The sequence below is a fragment of the Talpa europaea genome, assembly GCF_964194135.1.
Source record: "Talpa europaea genome assembly, chromosome: 3".
NCBI classification, from domain to species: domain Eukaryota; kingdom Metazoa; phylum Chordata; class Mammalia; order Eulipotyphla; family Talpidae; genus Talpa; species Talpa europaea.
Window position 1 is genome coordinate 28,609,786 of NC_140069.1, and position 20,380 is coordinate 28,630,165.

General features: G+C 33.7%; 1 protein-coding gene across 4 annotated transcripts in view; it reads right to left on the minus strand.

The window, feature by feature from the left end:
* Window positions 1-20,380, minus strand: part of VPS13B (vacuolar protein sorting 13 homolog B) — a gene marked incomplete at both ends in the record, with an annotated part of 598,760 nt that overhangs the window by 369,737 nt on the left and 208,643 nt on the right. For all 4 annotated transcript variants that reach the window (XM_084230016.1, XM_084230015.1, XM_084230017.1 and 1 more), the window contains one exon: window positions 4,165-4,274. In XM_084230016.1, coding sequence (XP_084086142.1) covers window positions 4,165-4,274 — 110 coding nt within the window. The remainder of the gene's footprint in view (window positions 1-4,164; window positions 4,275-20,380) is intronic.

The following is a 20,380-nucleotide window of genomic DNA, read 5'->3' on the forward strand; positions in this document are numbered from 1 at the left end:
CCATAACTATTGGTTGTTAAAATTTTAACATAATTGCTTTTTTTTAAAGGAGATAAGAAAATTACAAATAAAGTTAAAAGTCCCGCTGACTGCTTACCTACGGCCTGTTCCGCTCAGGGTCAGTACTACTATGATATAGATATAATCCTTTCAAGTTAATTTTTATACCTCTACTTACACACACATATAAATAGAGTAGCAGGGGCCTTCCTGGTGGCGCAAGGGGTTAAGCACCGCACTATGAAGCAATCAGCAGCCTCTGCAGCATGAGTTCGATCCCCGGCCTGCCAGGGAGCAATCCACATGGCAGCAGACCTCTCCTGTCTCGCCCACTGCTCCCATCAGCAGAGTATTTCCGTTAGTCTGCCTGTTCTGTTCCTCACTCTGTCTCTGGTGAATCCTCACCCCCCACATCTCTGGCCTGTGACCCAGCTTTTGTAAACATAAACAAATAAATCTTTAAAAAAATAAGTAATAGAGTCGTTTTGCAAAAATATACATAGATGCTGTTATTTTCTATGTATCCTTGAAAGTTAAATTTTGCATATCCTTTTGCATTAAATTTTGAGACATACCATAATGACAGACTTACACAGGATACTTATGTCTTATGTCCATTATAAGAGTATAGTTATACCAAGCAGTGAAATATTGGGGTCCTAGGGTATGCATATTTTCAGTTTTATTAGATACTGCCAAATTTATCAATTTTCACTCAAAAGAGTAGTACCAAGTTCATCCACTTTCTAAATTTTCACCACTTTGAATTTTTTTTACCCAACAGCCCTAAAAAGGATGATTGGTCATGAACTGATAATTCTGGAAGCTGGGTGATAAAGTCATAGGAATCAATTACACTACTCTCACAATTTTCCATATTAAAAAAATAGGAGTAAAACAGTAAATTAAGAATATCTTTAAAAGTATGTTTTTTGGATATGCTGAACTGTAATAAAAGAGAAATAGATACAGATTGTTTACATACAAAGTAGAAATTATAAAGTGTTGATGAAAATGTAAGCTGTACCCAATTCTGGAAACAAACTGGCAATATAACAAAGAGCTTAAAATATGCTATCTTAGATATCCGGAGCTATATTTACCCAAATATTATTTGTCATTCTGGATAAATAGAAATTATGGATTTTACTAGTTTATCTTTTAAATAAAACTATTATTTTTACTTAGAAAAAGTGTTGTATTTAACTTTTCAAATTAAAATTTGAACAATAAAAATTGAACAATGGAACGGAAAAATCAAAATACCTGAAGGTGCTTGTTGTCAATCAAATGAATGTCTAATTTAAGTAAGCTGCTAGAACATTGTTAACCCATTGCACTCCGCTGTCCCCTCTCAGGGGACATCGGAATTCTAGCATACCACTCAGATGTCCCCTCTCAGGGGACATTGCAATTTATTAGTGAATACGGGGAATTGAGGTTATTTCAATGCAACTTTTTGAGACATGCATGTTTCCCTGAAGTTTTATCTTGAAATGGCACAAGAAATTAAATCAAAATATTGTAAAATGGTTCGGAGTGCAAAGGGTTAAACCTTAAGGGATATCTATAGTATACTGGAGATAATGACATCATCTGTAAAATAACCAATGGAGAATTTATAATATAGTGAACTATTATCCAGTTTTTAAAAAGTTTTTCCATTTGTAAAATGGACTTTCCAAAAAGGCAGTATACTAAATGATATATAGGCCAGGCCAAGTAAGAGAAACGATCTTCCTTATGAGTGAAATCTAAACAAAGGAAAAAAAGAACTTTTAGATACAGCAAATATGTTGGTGGGCGCCAAAGGTGTGGATGCCAAAGGTGGGGGTATGATGTGAACTGGATTAAAAGATTCAAGCTTTAGTTATGAAATAAATAAGTCATGCAATGTACGGTACGGCATGATGACTAGAGTTAATACTTTATTACGTGTCTAAAATTTGATAAGAGCGAATTTTGCAAGTTCTCATCACAAGAAAAAATGTTTGTAACTATATATAATGGGTTTTTTTTAAAAGATTTATTTTATTTTATTTATTATTTATTTATTCATACAAGCACTGGGTACAGTCAGAAGCGGGGGAGGGTGATAGAATTCACCAGAGCCAGAGCAGGCAGAAGGACCGAAGTACACTGCTGAGGGGAGCAGCGGGCGGCAGGAGAGGTCTGCGCGCCATGTGGGACCCTCCTCCGGTTGGCCGGGGAGCAGCCAGGGATTGAACAGGCGCTGCAGAGGCTGCGGGCAGCTTCGCAACCCAGCGCTCAACCACTGCACCACCGGGGAGGCCCTATATAATGGTTTTTAACTAGACCTACTATGGTGATCACTTTTACAAAGTATATATATATATATATATATATATATATATATATATATAAAAAATAATTTTGTTGTACACCTAAAACTAATGTAATGTTATGTCACCTATATCACAATTTTAAAAAAATTAGAACTAACATTTTTCTCAAACGGTGCATATTCTACATTCTGTCAGTCAACTTTTCTAAAATCCAAATTAATTTTTTATCAGTTTCCTATACTTCTTCTTTATCCTTCATGATAAAATTTCAAACACTTAGCACTACAAATATATTCTGCTATAAATTAGTTTCCAGTTTCTACTAGGTTCTATAAGAACATATGGCTCTAGTCTGGAATCACTGAAGGCTCCTTCCTTCCACAGTTATTGGCTCTTTTTTAATCTAGTCACACAGCTGAACCTAGAACAACTCTCTATGTATAGACTGTCCCACAATGCTCAGCCTCACATAAATTGTTCATTCCTCCTTTTAATACTCACCCCTGTTATGAGAACTGCTCCTCTTTTCTGTTTTCATAATGCTGTGTGTGTGTGTGTGTGTCTAAAGCAGCAGTTACCAAGAATGACATTAGTCATTATATTCCTCATATTTCCAAATGCATTAAACATCTCTAGAGAGAGGGATATGTCTGCCATGTTTTCTCTAACTTTTGTTAAAGGGAAGAATGAAACAGGGGAGGAACAGCAGAAGTTTCTAATGAAATTAAAACATGGTAAAGAAAGTCCTTGATGCTCGAGATGTGAATACATACGCACACATATGTAACTATTTACAATCTTCATATTCTTGTGTAGTTATAAAGTTTGCTTTCTTTTTAAATTTCATTGAAATATGTTTAACATTACATTTATTTAAGGCATATGACATTGATGATTTCGTATTTGTAATAAAAAATAACATTTTTATGTATTCTAATGATTTCCATTATAATAGCTGTTAAAGCACATCACATTAATAAGTCTTTTTTTGCTTTTCTCATTTTTATTGAAGTACATTGGTTTACAACTGTAATTATAAAATTACAGTTGTAACTGCACTTTTTCATAACTGTATAAAATTAGTTTTTATAATTTTATAATTTATAAAGCTAATTACAAAATTATTTCTTTTTCTCACATGGAACTTTGTGTTACTTCATAAAAAAAGACTCAAAGCTATTCCAACTAGAAAATTATAATAAATTTATGGAAAAATAAATTCAATATAGCATTAACTTGGCTTCAAAAATTCTAAGTTTAGCCATTTACTACGTGTATGACATTAGGTAAGTATATCTCAATAAGTATCAGCATTGACTTTAAAATAATAATAATAAAATCCAGACTTACATTTAAGTATCATGGCATTAGAGGATCAAAAATAGCTACTTTTAGCTTTTTAATTTATATCTTTCAAACAAGCACATATCTCAACCTTGATATTACTTCAAAGTTTAGGTGTTCAATGCATCTCTATTGTATAAAGCTAAGAATAAAACAAAGAAAATCAGGGATAATAAACACAAAAGTTAGCATTTACTGGGACATTCCTCTGTATCAGGCACTCTGAAAACAAGTATCTGGGGATGAGTAGGTAAAACGAGTCAGTAAAGTGGAGCTACCTAACTAATCTCTCTAACATCTCTGCTTATGAAAGCAATTGTAACAGTCAACAAAACTCTACTTTGAGTTATAATTTCCTGTATAGAAATTAGGGAACAGATATTGAAAGGAGTAGAGTGGGAGACAGATGAATTCTAGTACATACATAAAAAAGTCAATAGAAGAAATATATAACTAATAAATGTCTGAGAAAAAGTTGTATTAATAAAGAGAATGGATTATAAAAATTTCTCACCTGCTGAATATTTCTATTGATTCGTTTCTGAGGTTGATAAATGAGCCAAGTGTATAATATAGGATCAATATTAACTGATATTCCTTGTATACTACAAAGAAATACGGCACCTAAAAACAAAGATTTTAAAAGTGTTACAATTACTAATTAAAAAAATAAGCTCAATATCATCATACCAACTGTAATAATGTATTATCAAGGATCTGAAAGAACTCAAATATTCCTACATTGTTGGTGGGAACATAGAGAGGTTTGGCATTTTTTCAAAAAGCAAATATACAGTTACAATATGACCCAGAAATTCTACTCCTAGGTATACACTAAGAGAATTTAAATCACATTTCCATGCAAGAACCTGTATACAAAGTTTCACAGCAACACTATATATAATACATTAAAAAGGGAATAACTGAAAGTCCATTAATTGAATAAATAAAATGAAGTAGGGCCTACCTGGTGGTGCAAAGGGTTAAGCACTGCACTATGAAGCAATCTGCAACCTCTGCAGCACTAGTTAGATCCCCAGTCAGGGAGCAACCCACATGGTACAGCAGACCTCTCCTGTATTGCTCACTGCTTCCCTCAGCAGTGTATTTCAGTCAATCCACCTGTTTGTTCCTCACTCTCTCTTTGGTGAATCCTCTCACTGGCCCCCCACACCTCTGGCCTGTACCCCAGTTCTTGTATGCATAAATAAATCTTTTTGAAAATTAATAAAAAAATAAAATGAAGGAGTAAAATGAAAATTATTAATCAATAAAAAGGAATTAAATATTCATGTATGCAAATTACAACATTGGTAAACCCTTAAAATATGCTAAATAAAAGAAGCCAGTTATAGGAGACCATTTAAAAATGAAATGGTCAGAAGAGGCAAAACCATTGAGAAAAAAGTAGATTTGTAATTTCCAAGGTCTTCAGAGAGAAAAGAATGGGAAATAACTGCTATAGATACGTATTTCTTTGGGGAATGATGCAAATATTTTAGAATAAGAAAACAGTGATTGTCACATAACCTTGAAAATTTTCTAAAAATTGCTATATTATACACTTTTTTTTTTTATAAATTTTATTGTTATATTCCCCATACAATTGCAGCCCCCCCATTCTGACCCCAATCCCTCCCCTCCCACCCCCGCCCCCCTAAAAGTGTCTCTGGTTCATAATTTTTTGTTGATTTTGATTTTCACTTTCTTATAGTTATTCATTTTCCTGGTCCCTTATTTAAGTTTTCTAGATTCCTGCTATGAGTGAGACCATCCGGTATTTTTCTTTTTCTTTTTGGCTTATTTCGCTGAGCATGATCCCTTCCAGCGCCATCCATGTTGCTGCAAATTGCATGTGTTTATCTTTTTTGAATGCTGAGTAATATTCCATGGTATATATGTACCACATCTTCTTGATCCAGTCATCTATTTTTGGGCATTTGGGTTGTTTCCAAAGCTTAGCTATTGTAAACAGTGCTGCTATAAACATAGGGGTGCAGGTGTTCTTTGGAATTGATGTTTCTGTGTCCTTTGGGTAAATTCCTAGGAGTGGAATTGCTGGATCATATGGAAGCTCTATGTTTAGTAGGTCCAGAAATCTCCATACAGCTTTCCACAGTGGTTGGACCAGTTTGCACTCCCACCAACAGTGCAGAAGAGTTCCTTTTTCTCCACACCCTCGCCAACATTTGTTGTTGCTAGCTTTTTTAATATGTGCCATTCTCACTGGTGTAAGATGGTATCTCATGGTAGTTTTGATTTGCATTTCCCTGATGACAAGTGATGTTGAACATTTTTTCATATGCCTGTTGGCCATTTGCATTTCCTCTTCAGAGAAGTTTCTTTTAAGCTCTTCTGCCCATTTTTTGACTGGATTATTTTCTTTGTTGTTGTTGAGTCTCATCAGCTCTTTGCAGATTTTTGTGATCAGTCCTTTATCATTAGTGTTGGGTGCAAAAATGTTCTCCCAGTTGGTGGGGTTTCTCTTTGTTTTTGTTATTGTCTCTTTTGCTGTGCAAAAGCTCTTTAATTTGATGTAGTCCCAGCTGTTTATCTTTGCCTTCACTATCACTGCTTTGGGTGATGTGTCTGTAAAGATGTCTTTGATGTGCAAATCACGTAGTGTTTCGCCTATATTTCCTTCTATATATTTTATGGTTTCAGGTCTTATGTCTAGTTCTTTAATCCATTTTGAGTTGGTTTTTGTGTATGGTGTGAGGTGGTGGTCAAGCTTCATTCTTTTGCATGTAGCGACCCAGTTTTCCCAGCACCATTTATTGAACAAACTTTCTTTGCTCCAATGCATATTCTTTGCTCCTTTGTCAAAGATTAGTTGACCATAAATCTGTGGGTTTATTTCTGGATTTTCTATTCAATTACATTGGTCTGTATGTCTGTTCTTGTTCCAATACCATGCAGTTTTGATGATTATGGCTTTGTAGTATAGTTTGAAGTCTGGGAGTGTGATGCCTCCATTCCCTTCTTTTTTTTTCAGGAGAGCTTTGGCTATTCGGGGTTTTTTGTGATTCCATATGAATTTCATCAATAATTGTTCTATTTCTTTGAAGAATGACATTGAAATTTTGATTGGAATAAAATTGCTATATTATACACTTTAAAGCAATATTTTTTTAATCAAATGTGAATTGTGTCTCACTAACGGATGATTTTTCTTTTCAAAAGATTAGAAACTCAATTTTTTAGGATAACAGAAATTTTTATTATTGGTCATGAAAATAGAATATTATCTCTCCTTTTTATATTTTACAAAACCAATTCACAATATGAAAGGAAGCATTATTATAACCACTCAATAAATCACAACTTAAAATGCTCAGAAGCAAAGAGAGAAAGCTGCTGACATTCTGTTATAAAACACAAAGCTGAAGTGTAATGAGTTGCGATCCACCCTACTAACTAAAATATTTTAGACTATATTTGACAAAGTAACTCAACTAGAATTTAACTAATACAATATCTCATCCTTAATTTACATGCAAATAACTTTCTGCAATTCAATATATAATTTTTGACAAAAAGTACTATTAGCTCCATTAGGACATGTGAAATTGAAGGAAGTCAAGTTTTGTCAATTTTACTCTCAATTGTATCTCCAGCATCTACAAAAGTACCTGCCACATGTTAGGGTCTGCAAGAAACAGTCATAATAAGTAGTAGATAGATTCCATGCTATATTATATTTTTTAAAGATTTATTTATTTATGCATATAAGAACTGGGGTACAGGCCAGAGGTGCGGGGGATGAGAGGATTCACCAGAGACAGAATGGGGAACAGAACAGGCAGACGAACTGAAATACACTGCTGAGGGGAGCAGTGAGCAAGTCAAGAGAGGTCTGCTGCACCATGTGGGTTGTTCCCAGGCCGGCTGGGGATCGAGCTCCTACTGCAGAGGCTGTGGACTGCTTCATGGTACAGTGCTTAACCCCTTGCGTCACCAGGGAAGCCCTATGCTATATTATATTAAGGGAAATAAAATAGAACTTTCCCAAAATCATATCCAATTTTCAAACAATTTGAGCAACTATACTATACCAAAGACTATCATGTCCACAAACAAAAATATTTTACTACAGGGCCTCCCGGGTGGCACAGCAGTTGAGTGCTGGGTTGCGAAGCTGCCCGCAGCCTCTGCAGCGCTGGTTCGATCCCCAGCCACTGGCAAGGTCCCACATGGTGCACAGAGGTCTCCTGCCGCCCGCTGCTCCCCTCAGCAGTGTACTTTGTCTGCCTGTTCTGCTCCCCGCAATGGCTCTGGTGAATTCTCTAACCCTCCTGCGCTTCTGACTGTACCCAGTGCTTGTATGTATAAATAAATAAATACATACATACATACATACATACATAAATAAAAATCTTAAAAAAAATATTTTCCTACAAAGGTAGCATGAGCTAATTTAATTGGTGTTCTTGGTTTGATATAACACTTATTCTCTCAACAATGCTATTAGATGAGAAATAGAATTTGTTCCTAAATATAAGAAAAATTTTATTAAAGCCTTAAGAAATGAGTTGAACACTTTTAAAATGGAGTGTTTAAAATTTTTTATTTAAATTCAAAAACATATCATTAAATGTTAGAAGCTTAAAAGGCTTTTCTAAAAGCAATAGAGAAATGAAATTACAATTAGATTTAAATTATTCTGAATTACTTCCTGTTACATGAGCACCTGTCATATAATTTGCTTTAAACTTAATATCAAATAAATATTGAAAAACACGACAAATATGTAATCAGTGAAGAGATGCCCTACTAAAAGAAGGAATTACAGCAAGAAAAAAAGACACCAGGATCCAAAAGACAAAGGATCCAACACATAAGAAAATCAACAGGAATGTCCAAGATGGCAACAGTGACTTAGAAATAGGTACATGAAAAACTTATTAATGGCAAAATACAATTATTAAATACAGGAAAAATAAATGTCATAAAGAAAAGCAGAATGTACTCATAAACTACAACACAACTCAACTAATCGATAGTAAAAACTATGTAAACTCTGAAAAAAAATAAATTTATCTATTAATTAAATACATAATATAACAATATTGGGAGATGCAACTATAAGAAGAATATGTGATGGGATATGGAGAGGGTGAATGTTGGCTAGTTACAAAGTATAATATATGGAATTATCAAGAAAAGGAAACATTGAAAAAGTATCAGCAAACAACATATTTGAAAGTAAAATGGATGTTACAGAAACAACAGATTTAACTACTAAAAACAAACACTCATTAGACAGGTTCAAAAACTACTAGATACAGTTAAGGAGAAAATTAGTTAAATAGAAGAAACACAATGAGATAATTTAGAATGTATCTAAGAAAGATTAAATAAAACTATTACAAAGAGGTTAAAAGATATGCAGGATTCAGAAAGAAGATCAACATATGTCTAGTTGGATTCCAGAGAATGATACTAAGGAATAGTGAAGAGGTAATTTTGTTGAAAAGATAATGGCTAAGATTTTTTACATAATAGTTGAAAGACAGGGCCTCCCCTGGTGGTGCAGCGGTTGAGCGCTGGGCTGTGAAGCTGCCTGCAGCCTCTGCAGTGCCGGTTCGATTCCCAGCAAGGGTCCCACATGGCGCAACAGACCTCTCCTGCCATGCCCACTGCTCCCCTCAGCAGTGTATTTTGTCAGTCTGCCTGTTCTGTTCCCCGCTCTGGCTCTGGTGAATTCTCTTACCCTCCCACGCTTCTGACTGTACCCAGTGCTTGTAAAAATAAATAAATCTTAAAAAAAAAATAGTTGAAAGACAGTAAATTCCCAAATCTAAAAACACCAATGACTCTAAGTAAAAAAAAAAAAAAAAAAAAGCTTACATCAACACAAAGAAAAGAAGCTATAAAACACTGAAAAGAGAAGATGATCAAGGAAATACTCCAATTAAAAGGAAGATCACCTGGGGGAATTAAAAAACCAAATATATTAATAACCAATATCTTGGCAAATAGTCAATGGTATTCACTAAAAGATTTTGCTTCAAAAAGGAAGCTAAAGAAGAAATTTTATTGACTTTTAAAAATACATAATTCAGATATAGGCAAAACACTACATGACATGCACCTCAAAAACATCCTTATAGACACATCACCCAGAACAGTGATAGTGAAGGCAAAGATAAACAGCTGGGACTACATCAAATTAAAGAGCTTCTGCACAGCAAAACAGACAATAACAAAAACAAAGAGAAACCCCACCGACTAGGAGAACATTTTTGCACACAACACTAATGATAAAAGACTGATCACAAAAATCTACAAAGAGCTGATGAGACTCACCAAAAACAAAGAAAATAATCCAGTCAAAAAATGGGCAGAAGAGCTAAAAAGAAACTTCTCCAAAGAAGAAACGCAAATGGCCAACAGGCATATGAAAAAATGTTCAACATCACTTTTAATCAGGGAAATGCAATTCAAAACTACTATGAGATACCATCTTACACCAGTGAGAATGGCACAAATTAAAAAAACTAGCAACAACAAATGTTGGCGAGTATATGGAGAAAAAGGAACTCTCCTGCACTGCTGATGGGAGTGCAAACTGATACAACCACTATGGAAAGCTGTGTGAAGATTCCTCAACCTGCTGAGGATGGAGCTTCCATATGATGCAGCAATTCCACCACTAGGTATTTACCCAAAGGACACAGAAACATTAATTCTAAAGGGCACCTGCACCCCTATGTTTATAGCAGCACTATTTACAATAGCTAAGCTATAGAAACAACCCAAATGCCCAAAAACAGATGGCTGGATCAAGAAGATGTGGTACATAGACACAATGGAATATTACTCAGCAAATCAAAAAAGATAAACTAATGCAATTTGCAGCAACATGGATGGAGCTAGAAGGGATCATGCTCAGCAAAATAAGCCAGAAAGAAAAAGAAAAAACACACATGGCCTCACTTATAGCAGGAATGTAGAAAACCTAAATAAGGGACCAGGAAAAAGACTATAAAGAAAAAATCAAAATCAACAAGAAACTATAAACCAGAGACACACTACGGGGAGAACTGCATGGGGGGAGAGGAAGAATTAAGGTCAAAATAAGGGGGTGAAATTGTATGGGGAATATAACCAAAATGAAAATGCATACATTGTGCAAAAATGAAAAATGATGTAAGAATTACATAAAATAAAAAAATAAATAAAAATACATAATTTGGGATAACTTTCATTTTCTCTAATATTAATATTATACATCTTAAGTACAGCAACATACAAAATTTTTATGATGATAAAAAATACACAAAGCATCTATATAAACAAATATGTACATAAATTTAAAAGTAATGAGCACACCAGTTAAATTGGGGTTCTGGAGAACATGCAACCAATAAATATTTTCACATGGAAAAGTAATCTTTAAAGCATTTATCATTTAACAATGATGAAGTTGAAAAAATTTACAAAAAAAACTTTCATAACTTATATGATTACATCACACCAAAAATGAATAATTATTTATAACCAGGTATGAATGTTAAGTAGGTGATATGTAGAATAATCAAATAATTTAACATTTATTTAGTTGGAATTACAACTTACAGATAATGTTCTTTTAAATTTAAATTTCAAATGGTATTTTCATATTAAACTCAATTTATGAGATATTGTTTAAAAGTAACACATAAATTCTGACATATAAGTGTGCAGACAGTTAGCCTGATACTAAGCTGACTCAGAACAGATTCAACATAAATCACTAAAATTGGCAATATATTATGCTGTTTAATTTTAGCCTGGGAGACAACTAATGAGAAAAGTGTGCTTTGCTTCTATCCTCACTGCCAAAATTGTTCACTTAATCCACATTCCACTCAAGCTTTACCAATTAGTTAAACCAAGGCACTACTGTCACTTTCAGTTACATCCTAAGCTAAAGAATGAGAACTAAAATAAGGGTTAGAGACCAGAGTTGTAGGGCATTAGAGTTAAACATAAATCATGCTTCTCAGTTATAGAAACCTTGTCAACCAATGAGGTTATTTTGTAGAACACAAATTAAATAGGTTTGTAAAAGTGTCCTGTGTTAATCTTGAAACTTGAAACAATCCAAAAAAAGTCATGTAGCAATAACAAATAGTAAGATCTGATTCGTATACCTAAATGATTTGTATACTTCTTAAGAAACTATTTACTTCTTAAAGTTTCAAGAGTAATTTCAGTGTTTTAGCTAAGTAAGTGGACAGAAAAATAAGAATCAATACTTCAAAAACAAGAATTGGGCAAAAAGGCAAACTTGAATAATCATATGTCAGCAGGGATGAGCTGCCAACTACTGGCAACTTTATCCAAAAAAATTATCAAATTTCGTATAAATAAATCCTAAGATTTTTAGGTATGTGTGTTGGTAGCTAATGTTACTTAACTGACAATTACTTCACCTTCTCTTACTATATAGAAATCACAAGAGATCTAGCCCATCCTAAAGATAAGAACAAGTCATGTAACCCATCTAAGCTTTTCAACCTTCATAAAGAAACTTAAAGAACAAAAATCATGAAAGTGAAAGGTCTCTGATAGGAGAGAATGAATGGTGACTTTCATTGTTGGTTCAGCATGCAGAGAAGAAAGCTGATAAAAGCAAAATGACTAAATATTAACAAATGTTTAAAAATCTATTTGGGGGCTGGCATGACAATTTATAATCTCTGAGGACCCACAAAGGAATTTGACCCACCTGCCATTTCTTTACAACTAGCCCTAGATACCCCTTAGAGTGACAGGAGACAGGGTTGGAGTGGTAAGAAAGGGACCACTGAGATGCAGGCTTCTGGAGCGTGATCAAGTCTGAGCAAAGGAGAAGTGAAAGACATCCCAGAGGTGCTCCAAACCTGTCAGTGAGCATCAGGTAGGACAATCCGTGACCAGGTGAAGGGAAGAACTACTAGAGAAAACCCTCTCTGAGGCACAGGGGAACAAAGCATACAGAAATCTGAGCAGAGATCAGGAGGACAGAAAATTACAAACCACTCTGATCCTATGCTCAAAAAAATATGAAGATTGTAATAAACCTTAATATTTAAGAACCAGGCTCAGCTAAACTAGAGAATAAAAAGCAAATACTGGACCCAATTCAACTACAACAAGAGCATAACAAAAAAGAAACATGACCTTTTGTGGGCATAAACACTTAGCACAGGCTCTGCTATTTTATTTGCACACAATGTTTGGCATTCCATTTAAAAAATATGAAAAGGTGTAAAACAAGAATAAATGACTCATTTATATGTAAAGAGCCAATAGTCAATAGCAATAATCCCAAAACTAGCCCAAAAGTTGTAATTAACAAACATGGGCTTTTAAAACAACTCTGATAAATATGTCAAAGAATAAATGTATTGAAAAAGGTAGATAGCAAGAATGAACTAAAAGGGAACTGCAGCAGAAACAGAACTTATTTTTAAAAGGCCAACACACATTAAAAATAAAATATCAGAGATGAAGAATTTTGCCCAAAAATTCTTTGCAAAATTATGAATTATATCAAATAGAAGATATAAAAGCTCAGCAAACCCCAAGGAGAACAAATAAAAGAAAAACAGATCTAGACACACCAGATTAAACTGCAGAAAACAACAGATAGGCAAATTTTTTAATCACCCAGAGGAAAAGCAAGACAGAATAAATGTAATGAATCATAGTAAGAGTACTGTAGTACCAGAGGTAATGGCGGCCAGAAGACAATGGGCTATTTTCAAAGTTCTGAAAGAAGAAAGTCAAGCTTGATACCTAGATCCACTAATAATATCCTTTTAAAATGAAGACAAAACTGAACCAATTTATATACAAAAACATGAAATAGAGAAGCACATAAAATAGAAAGGAAATTTACTCAATTTTAAAGAAAGAATGAGGGGGAAAAAGCCAAGAATAAATATGTTGGTGGATGGATGTTCAGGATATTATGCTAAGTGAAATAAAGTCAGATGAAGACAGATACTAGATGACTTCACTCATATGTCGAATATAAACAAAACAAATGAGCAAACAAAACAAAAATAAGCTCATACATGAAAACAGGTGGTTACCAGAGAGGCAAAAGTGGGGTGGGTGTGGGCAAAATGGATAAAGGGGGACAATGACGTTGCGGTAATGAATAATAACTAGACTTTCAGTGTTCAGCATACAGTAGCATACATAGATGCCAAATTATATAGATGTAAACCCAAAACTTATATAGTGTAATAAACTACCAACATTACCTCCAGTAGGGAAAAAAAAGTGTAAATATGCTGGTAAATAAAGAGGACCTAATGAAATCCCCTCCCTAATATACAGCTTTCTCTTTATATCACTGAAAATAACTTTTAAAGAAGAAATTATAGCAATGTAATGTGGGATTATATTACACATAGAAATAAAATATATGCTCCCACAGAAAAAGGAACAGGACAGTGGTAACTGGAATTAACTAGTATAACAATGCATTTATCTTATTTATCACCTTATATAAATTTCTTTGCCCTCTAAATTTTCAATGTACTTTCAGGTCCAATTTAGATGAAATAAAAATATTTATTAAGCACCTATTTATATACTGATGTTCTTTCTTTTTTGATATTCAAATTCTGCACATCCTTTGATTAACTTCACAATTATGATTTCCTATTTCAATTAGCCTCCACAATTATGATTTCCTACTTCAATTAACCATCAATGGATGGTCAACTACAATAGTATTATCATTCTCATTAACTCAATTAAATTTCTTCAGTAAATAATCTCATCAATTAAGAATACAGATGACAAAATGCTTTAGAAAACTGTGTATTATGTGAAAGATTTAAGGACAATCTGTTTTTCTAGGTCATGAATTCAAAATAAGTCAACTCATCTTGATTACATGCTTTTCTGTAGTCCCATTCAGGCATTAAAAAAAGGGAGAATTGGATTTCATCAAGACTCTATGCGTTGCTTTTTATTTGACCTACTTTTGCTTTTTTTCATCCTAGTTCAAATGGTTACTCAATCAGCTTTATTAAATATTAAGATACATTTGGTTTCCTATTATACTCATGTAAATTAACTATCAATTGACATGATTAGAATACCAATCCATTTATTTAACAGTAAGCTCAAAATGTAAGTCAGTAATCAAAACTTTGGTGTTTCAAAGTTTCATCCTTTAACATTATAATTATGACATAAAATGATAAAATTATATACAGCTTTGACAGTGAAAAGCTTAGAAATTCTAAATAATTTACCATTAACGAAATTAAAAACGCTTCATAAGGCCAACATTAATACCAAAAGCTGAAAAGGAAATCACAAAAAGAAAAAAATTTGAAACCAATATACATGAACACACATGCAAATTATTTCTCAGTAAAAGCATAGCAAATTCAACAATCTACTAAAAGTATCATATATCAGCTAGGTGGGCTTCATTTTAGGGATGCAAGAAATATCTGTAATTTATCAATATAATTCACCTCATCAACAACAGGAAAAATAAAAATCATATGATCATACCAACAGATGAAGAGTAAGCATACGACAAGATTCAGCAATCACTTATGATAAAAATTTTGAAAAAATGGAGATAGAAGGAATATACTTCAACGTAAAAGGCCATATATGACAGTCCTAGAGCTAAGATCACACTCAATGGTGAAAAATAGAAAGCTCTTTCCTAAGAGCAGGTAGAAAGAAGACAAGGATATTCAAAATTTTACCACTTCTACTCAATATATCAATACAAATAAATATCAGGTAGAGTAATTAGGCAAGAGAAATATATGAAAAGAATTACAAAGTAGAAAATAAGTTTAAAAAAAAATAGTTAACTGACAAAATAGGAGGCAAGATTATATACCGCAGAAAGGAAAGCCTCTTCAACAACAGATGGTGGTGGGAAAAATGGGACAATCATATACAAAAGAATGAAACTAGATGACTATCTCACACTAGGCACAAAAATTAACTCAAAACAAATAAGACTTGGATTTAAGACTTGAAATCATAGAATGCAAAAAAGAAAACATAGGTAAAATACTCTGTAACACTGGCTTAGAGTTGCCTTTCAGGGGTCAACTCCAAAAGCAATGGCAACAGAAACAAATAGCACTAGATCAAATAGGCTTCCCCAAAAGAAACTATCATTAATGAAAATGCACGCTATTGAGTGGGAGAAAACACACACAACTTACATCTGACAAGGGGCTAATTAATAGCCAAGATCAACAAAGAACTCATACAACCTGAAAAAAAAGAAAATCACCTAATCACGATATGGGTAAAAGAGCTCAACAGGCATTTCTCCAAAGAAACACAAACAAATGGAAAAATGTGGAAAAAAAGTCTCATCACTTATCATCAGGGAAATGCAAATCAAAACTACAGTGAGATCACTTCACTGTGAAAATGGCCCATATAGAACAGAAACAAGCCACAATATTGGTGGAAATGTAGTCCCTATGAAATACAGCATGGAGATTCTTCACAATATTAAAACAAATGTCCCATATGACCCAGCAATTTCACTGCTAGGTATCTACCAAACGAATGCAAAAATATTAGGCAAAATAAAACACAAAGAGAAAGACAAATACCAGATGATTACCCTCATTTGGAAATAACACAGAAATAAATCAAAAGAATAGCCAAAACTAAACCAAAAATAACTACAAAACTGACTATAGAATTGAGGCTATGGAGAGAAAAGGTGGAGAGGAAAGGAAAGCAAAAGGGTGAGAGGCTCAGTGAACTATAATGGAAGACTATGGGCACTTTGTGATGGCTGTGGTATAACAACATAGATGTGAAGAGATGTGAATCTACACCTCTGAACCTGCTGCAAACCAACAATTAGTAGCAGTCAAAATGTGTAGCCTAGTATTTTTTGTGGGGCTCCCAGGGCCTAAATTATATTTGAATTATTGGGAAGGACAGAATTATATTAATCAAATTATTATGTAAAATAAAAACAGACACACACTAAAATATGAAATAGTAAACAGGGATAGGACACTGGCACAGAGGTGTTGGTGAACGGTTAAGTGAAGCGTGTGCACATATGAAAATGTACCCCCAAAATGTTATACATGTGTAATGACTGCTACATAATAAATACAAATAACGTATATTTACACACAGATGGTAGTCAAAGGAAAAAAATAACCTAGGGATCATGTTTCTCAAGGAAATGAAATAATTATATTTAGAAAAAGAGAAATCTGAAATTAAAGAATGTGGGAAAGACAATATTACAATAAAAAAAAAAAGAGGACACACCATATCTCTTTCTTCAGTATGTTCAGAATGGTGAAAAGCACCAAACATTGATCAATTAATCAAAAAAGCTTTTACAAACATGTGATTTGATGTATATAATAGGGTTTTTTAACTAAGATTTTATTTCTGTTGATTCTCTTTCCTCTAAATTGATTTCATGGCTCTTAAATAAACTCTCAAAATAGTGACAAATGGGTACAATAAGGTTCAAGATTATAACACTGTAAATACAATGGCAGTTTCCCTTTCTCTATAATTTCACAAAAGTGTTAGAAATAAATCTACTTGGACTGATGTGGTTCATCTGATCACCTAAACACTTCCAAAAATGGAACAAAATATAATTTCTCAAGCATGGGAATAGATGTATTCAATCCTAGAACTGCCCTGTGAAATCAACCCTGCCTAAATCTTATGACTTACAGCTATTATCAGAAAAGGAGGAAATATATGCTGAACACAATTAAAAAAAAGGTCACATTTCACATCTAGAAATCAGTATAACTGATCATGAAATTGTGATTTTTTTAATTCCAAACTTAAAAATTATAAGATAGTATAATGATGTCCAAATTATACTATAATTATACCCCTCAATTATCTAAATTTGGATCCAACTGCTTATACAAAGCACACCTATCTTGTGTGTCTATGTGTGTGTAGTGTGTGTGTATGTGCATGCATGCATGTGTAGAATATTTAGTGATCCATTTGAGAGTAAACTGAAAACATGGTAGCCATTTACCTCTAAATATGTCATCTGTATTTACTAAGAAATGTGTTTTGAACAAAGGTAAATATTTTAAAATCTTCTTTAATATTTAAAGCTCCCTACTTTTTTTAGAAGCCTGTTTCACATAATATCTTAATATTCCTGGAAAGAAGTAGTATTTCCATTACAAATAAAGAGAAAATGCAGTATCACTAAATTGAAGTAAATATTGCTTGGTTCATTTCTTTTATAACATGTGATTTTCATTATTGAGAATTTCTTAGCTCTTGCCAATAGTCAAAGAAGTGATGTAAATTTCATTTAGAATGTTCTCTACTCTTAGGTGGATAATAATCAATGTCCATAACCCTTGATAAAATTATACAATTGATTATAACTCTTCCCCTCACTCTACCAGAGTCTGCCAAGTTCAGTCACTAGAGTGCCAAAGCATAAATGTTTAACACTCAGGATACTGAGAGTCATAGAAAGATGACTTGAAATCTTCACGGGTATCTCAGCAGAATAATCTGAATCTAGCACATTCCAAATCTCATTTTCTCCATTTCAAAAATGAAAGGATTCCTCATTGGCCAAGAAAGATCAAGAGGACCAGAAACACCCGTCCACATGAAACAACCAAAATTTGGGGAAATATGGGAGTCTAGTGGGTAACCAATAAAGATACTACTAACAGCAAAAAAAAAAAAAAATCTGGGAAAATGTGTATAACAAAGTTATGTACGACACTGTTTATCAGGCAACAAACAACTGTGGACCCCAATATATGAAAAATAAGGTATGCTGCTGCACTTGTCCCTGCTTCCTGCCTTGAAAGAACATCCTAGATATGGTGCAGAAAAAAGAACTAAGCAATGCTTGGCCACTCTGCCCACATAACGGAGACAGATTTGAGATGAAAGTGTGACTAGATTACGGAGGAAAGTTTACCAGAGAAAAGACAGAACTCTGTCCTAAACTGCTAACATCTGAATGGGAACATTAGGCAGCAAGTGAAATAAACTTATTTATCTCATAACAGAACAAGCTAAGACTGACAATCCAGGATGATAGTTTTCTCTAAAAGCTATACTAATTAGGATCAGAAAACTTTGTAAGTGCACAAAACACACTACTCTAACATCCCTCCATTTATGGGAGATGTGTCTTATACTCTGCTTATGGAGACTGTGCTATCCTGTTCTCACATGTTTCTCCCACTCTAAGAAAAGCAAACCATAGCGCATAATCCAAAGTCAGCCTACCATCTGTTTTTGTACAGATCACGAGTAAAAAAAGGTTTTTCATTTTAAAGTAGTTGAAAAAGAACAGAAAATAACACTGCATACCATGAAAATCATATCAAATTCAAATTTTAGTACCTATCAATAAAGTTTTATTGGAATACATCCATATTTACTCTGCTTTTCCACTACAATCACATGTTGAATAGTTGAGACAGAGATAAGATATTCAAAACCTAAAATATCCATTACCAGACCTTTCATAAAATATTTGCCAAATATTGATACAGGACAATGTATGAGAGTTATGGCTCTTTAACCTCAGTCTGAGAGATACTAAATGCCTACCAGTTCCTTAAAAATAAGTGTCTAATGGATTTTCTGATAAAACTATTTGCTATTACTCTGAAGTCATCTTTGAGTTATAATATCTATTTGTTAAGTACTTATTACTTTACACCCAATATTCTCTTCTTCATTTTATAGGTGATAAAACTGTATCAGTGAAAGGTGGTGACTTGTTCAATTTTACTGTAGTTTGTAAATCAATTCCGGTTTTATGTTCTCCAAAGAATATGTTCAAAACCACAACTGCCTAGAATAAGAGTACAGAGAACAAAAGGATTGGAAGTAATTTTCTCTCTCCAAAGAAAATACTTTTCCAAAGTGATGTGGATTGCGCTAACAGTAAACAGAAACTAAAACCTATATCCCTCAGAGGAAATTTACATATCAAAATTGGTTTTCACTGTTAGTTCCCTGTCAGGGATACCACGAGTCTCTCCATTTTCTTTTTTTTTTAAAGATTTATTTATTTATGCATACAAGAACTGGGGTACAGGCCGGGGGGGGGGGTGGTGAGAGGATTCACCAGACAGAGTGGGGAACAGAACAAGCAGATTGACGAAAATACACTGCTGAGGGGAGTAGCAGGCGAGACAGGAGAGGTCTGCTGCGCCATGTGGGTTCCTCCCTGGCCGGGGATCGAACTCATACTGCAGTGGCTGCAGACAGCCTCATAGGTTGCGTCTTAATCCCTTTCGCCACCAGGGAGGCTCTCCATTTTCTGAATTATGTAACAGACTGCCTATACCACCTTTTGCTATTTCCAGATTAGGCAAAAATCAATGAAAAAGCATAATTAGAAAAAAAAGTAATTAGAAAACAAACACACTAAATCTTTATTCTGAAATTATGTCCTTTCTATTTTTTGAACATGTCCTTTTGTTACAGGATAAAGAGAGGGGCACCCACCCCTTTTCCTGGGCACTACCCTGTTATACTTTGTTTTATGAAATAAAGGAGATTTTTAAACTGTTATGGCTTTTTAAAATTTTCCTAAATATACAAAATTAATACTTTAAAAAAGAAAGCATTGCCTTATAATATCTTCAAGTTTACAAGATAATGCTTTATAAGAAAAAAGTGGTTTTCCTTTGTAATCAAGTATACTAATGCATGGTTTTCATTGTATAATGATTCATAATCTACTTTACTAG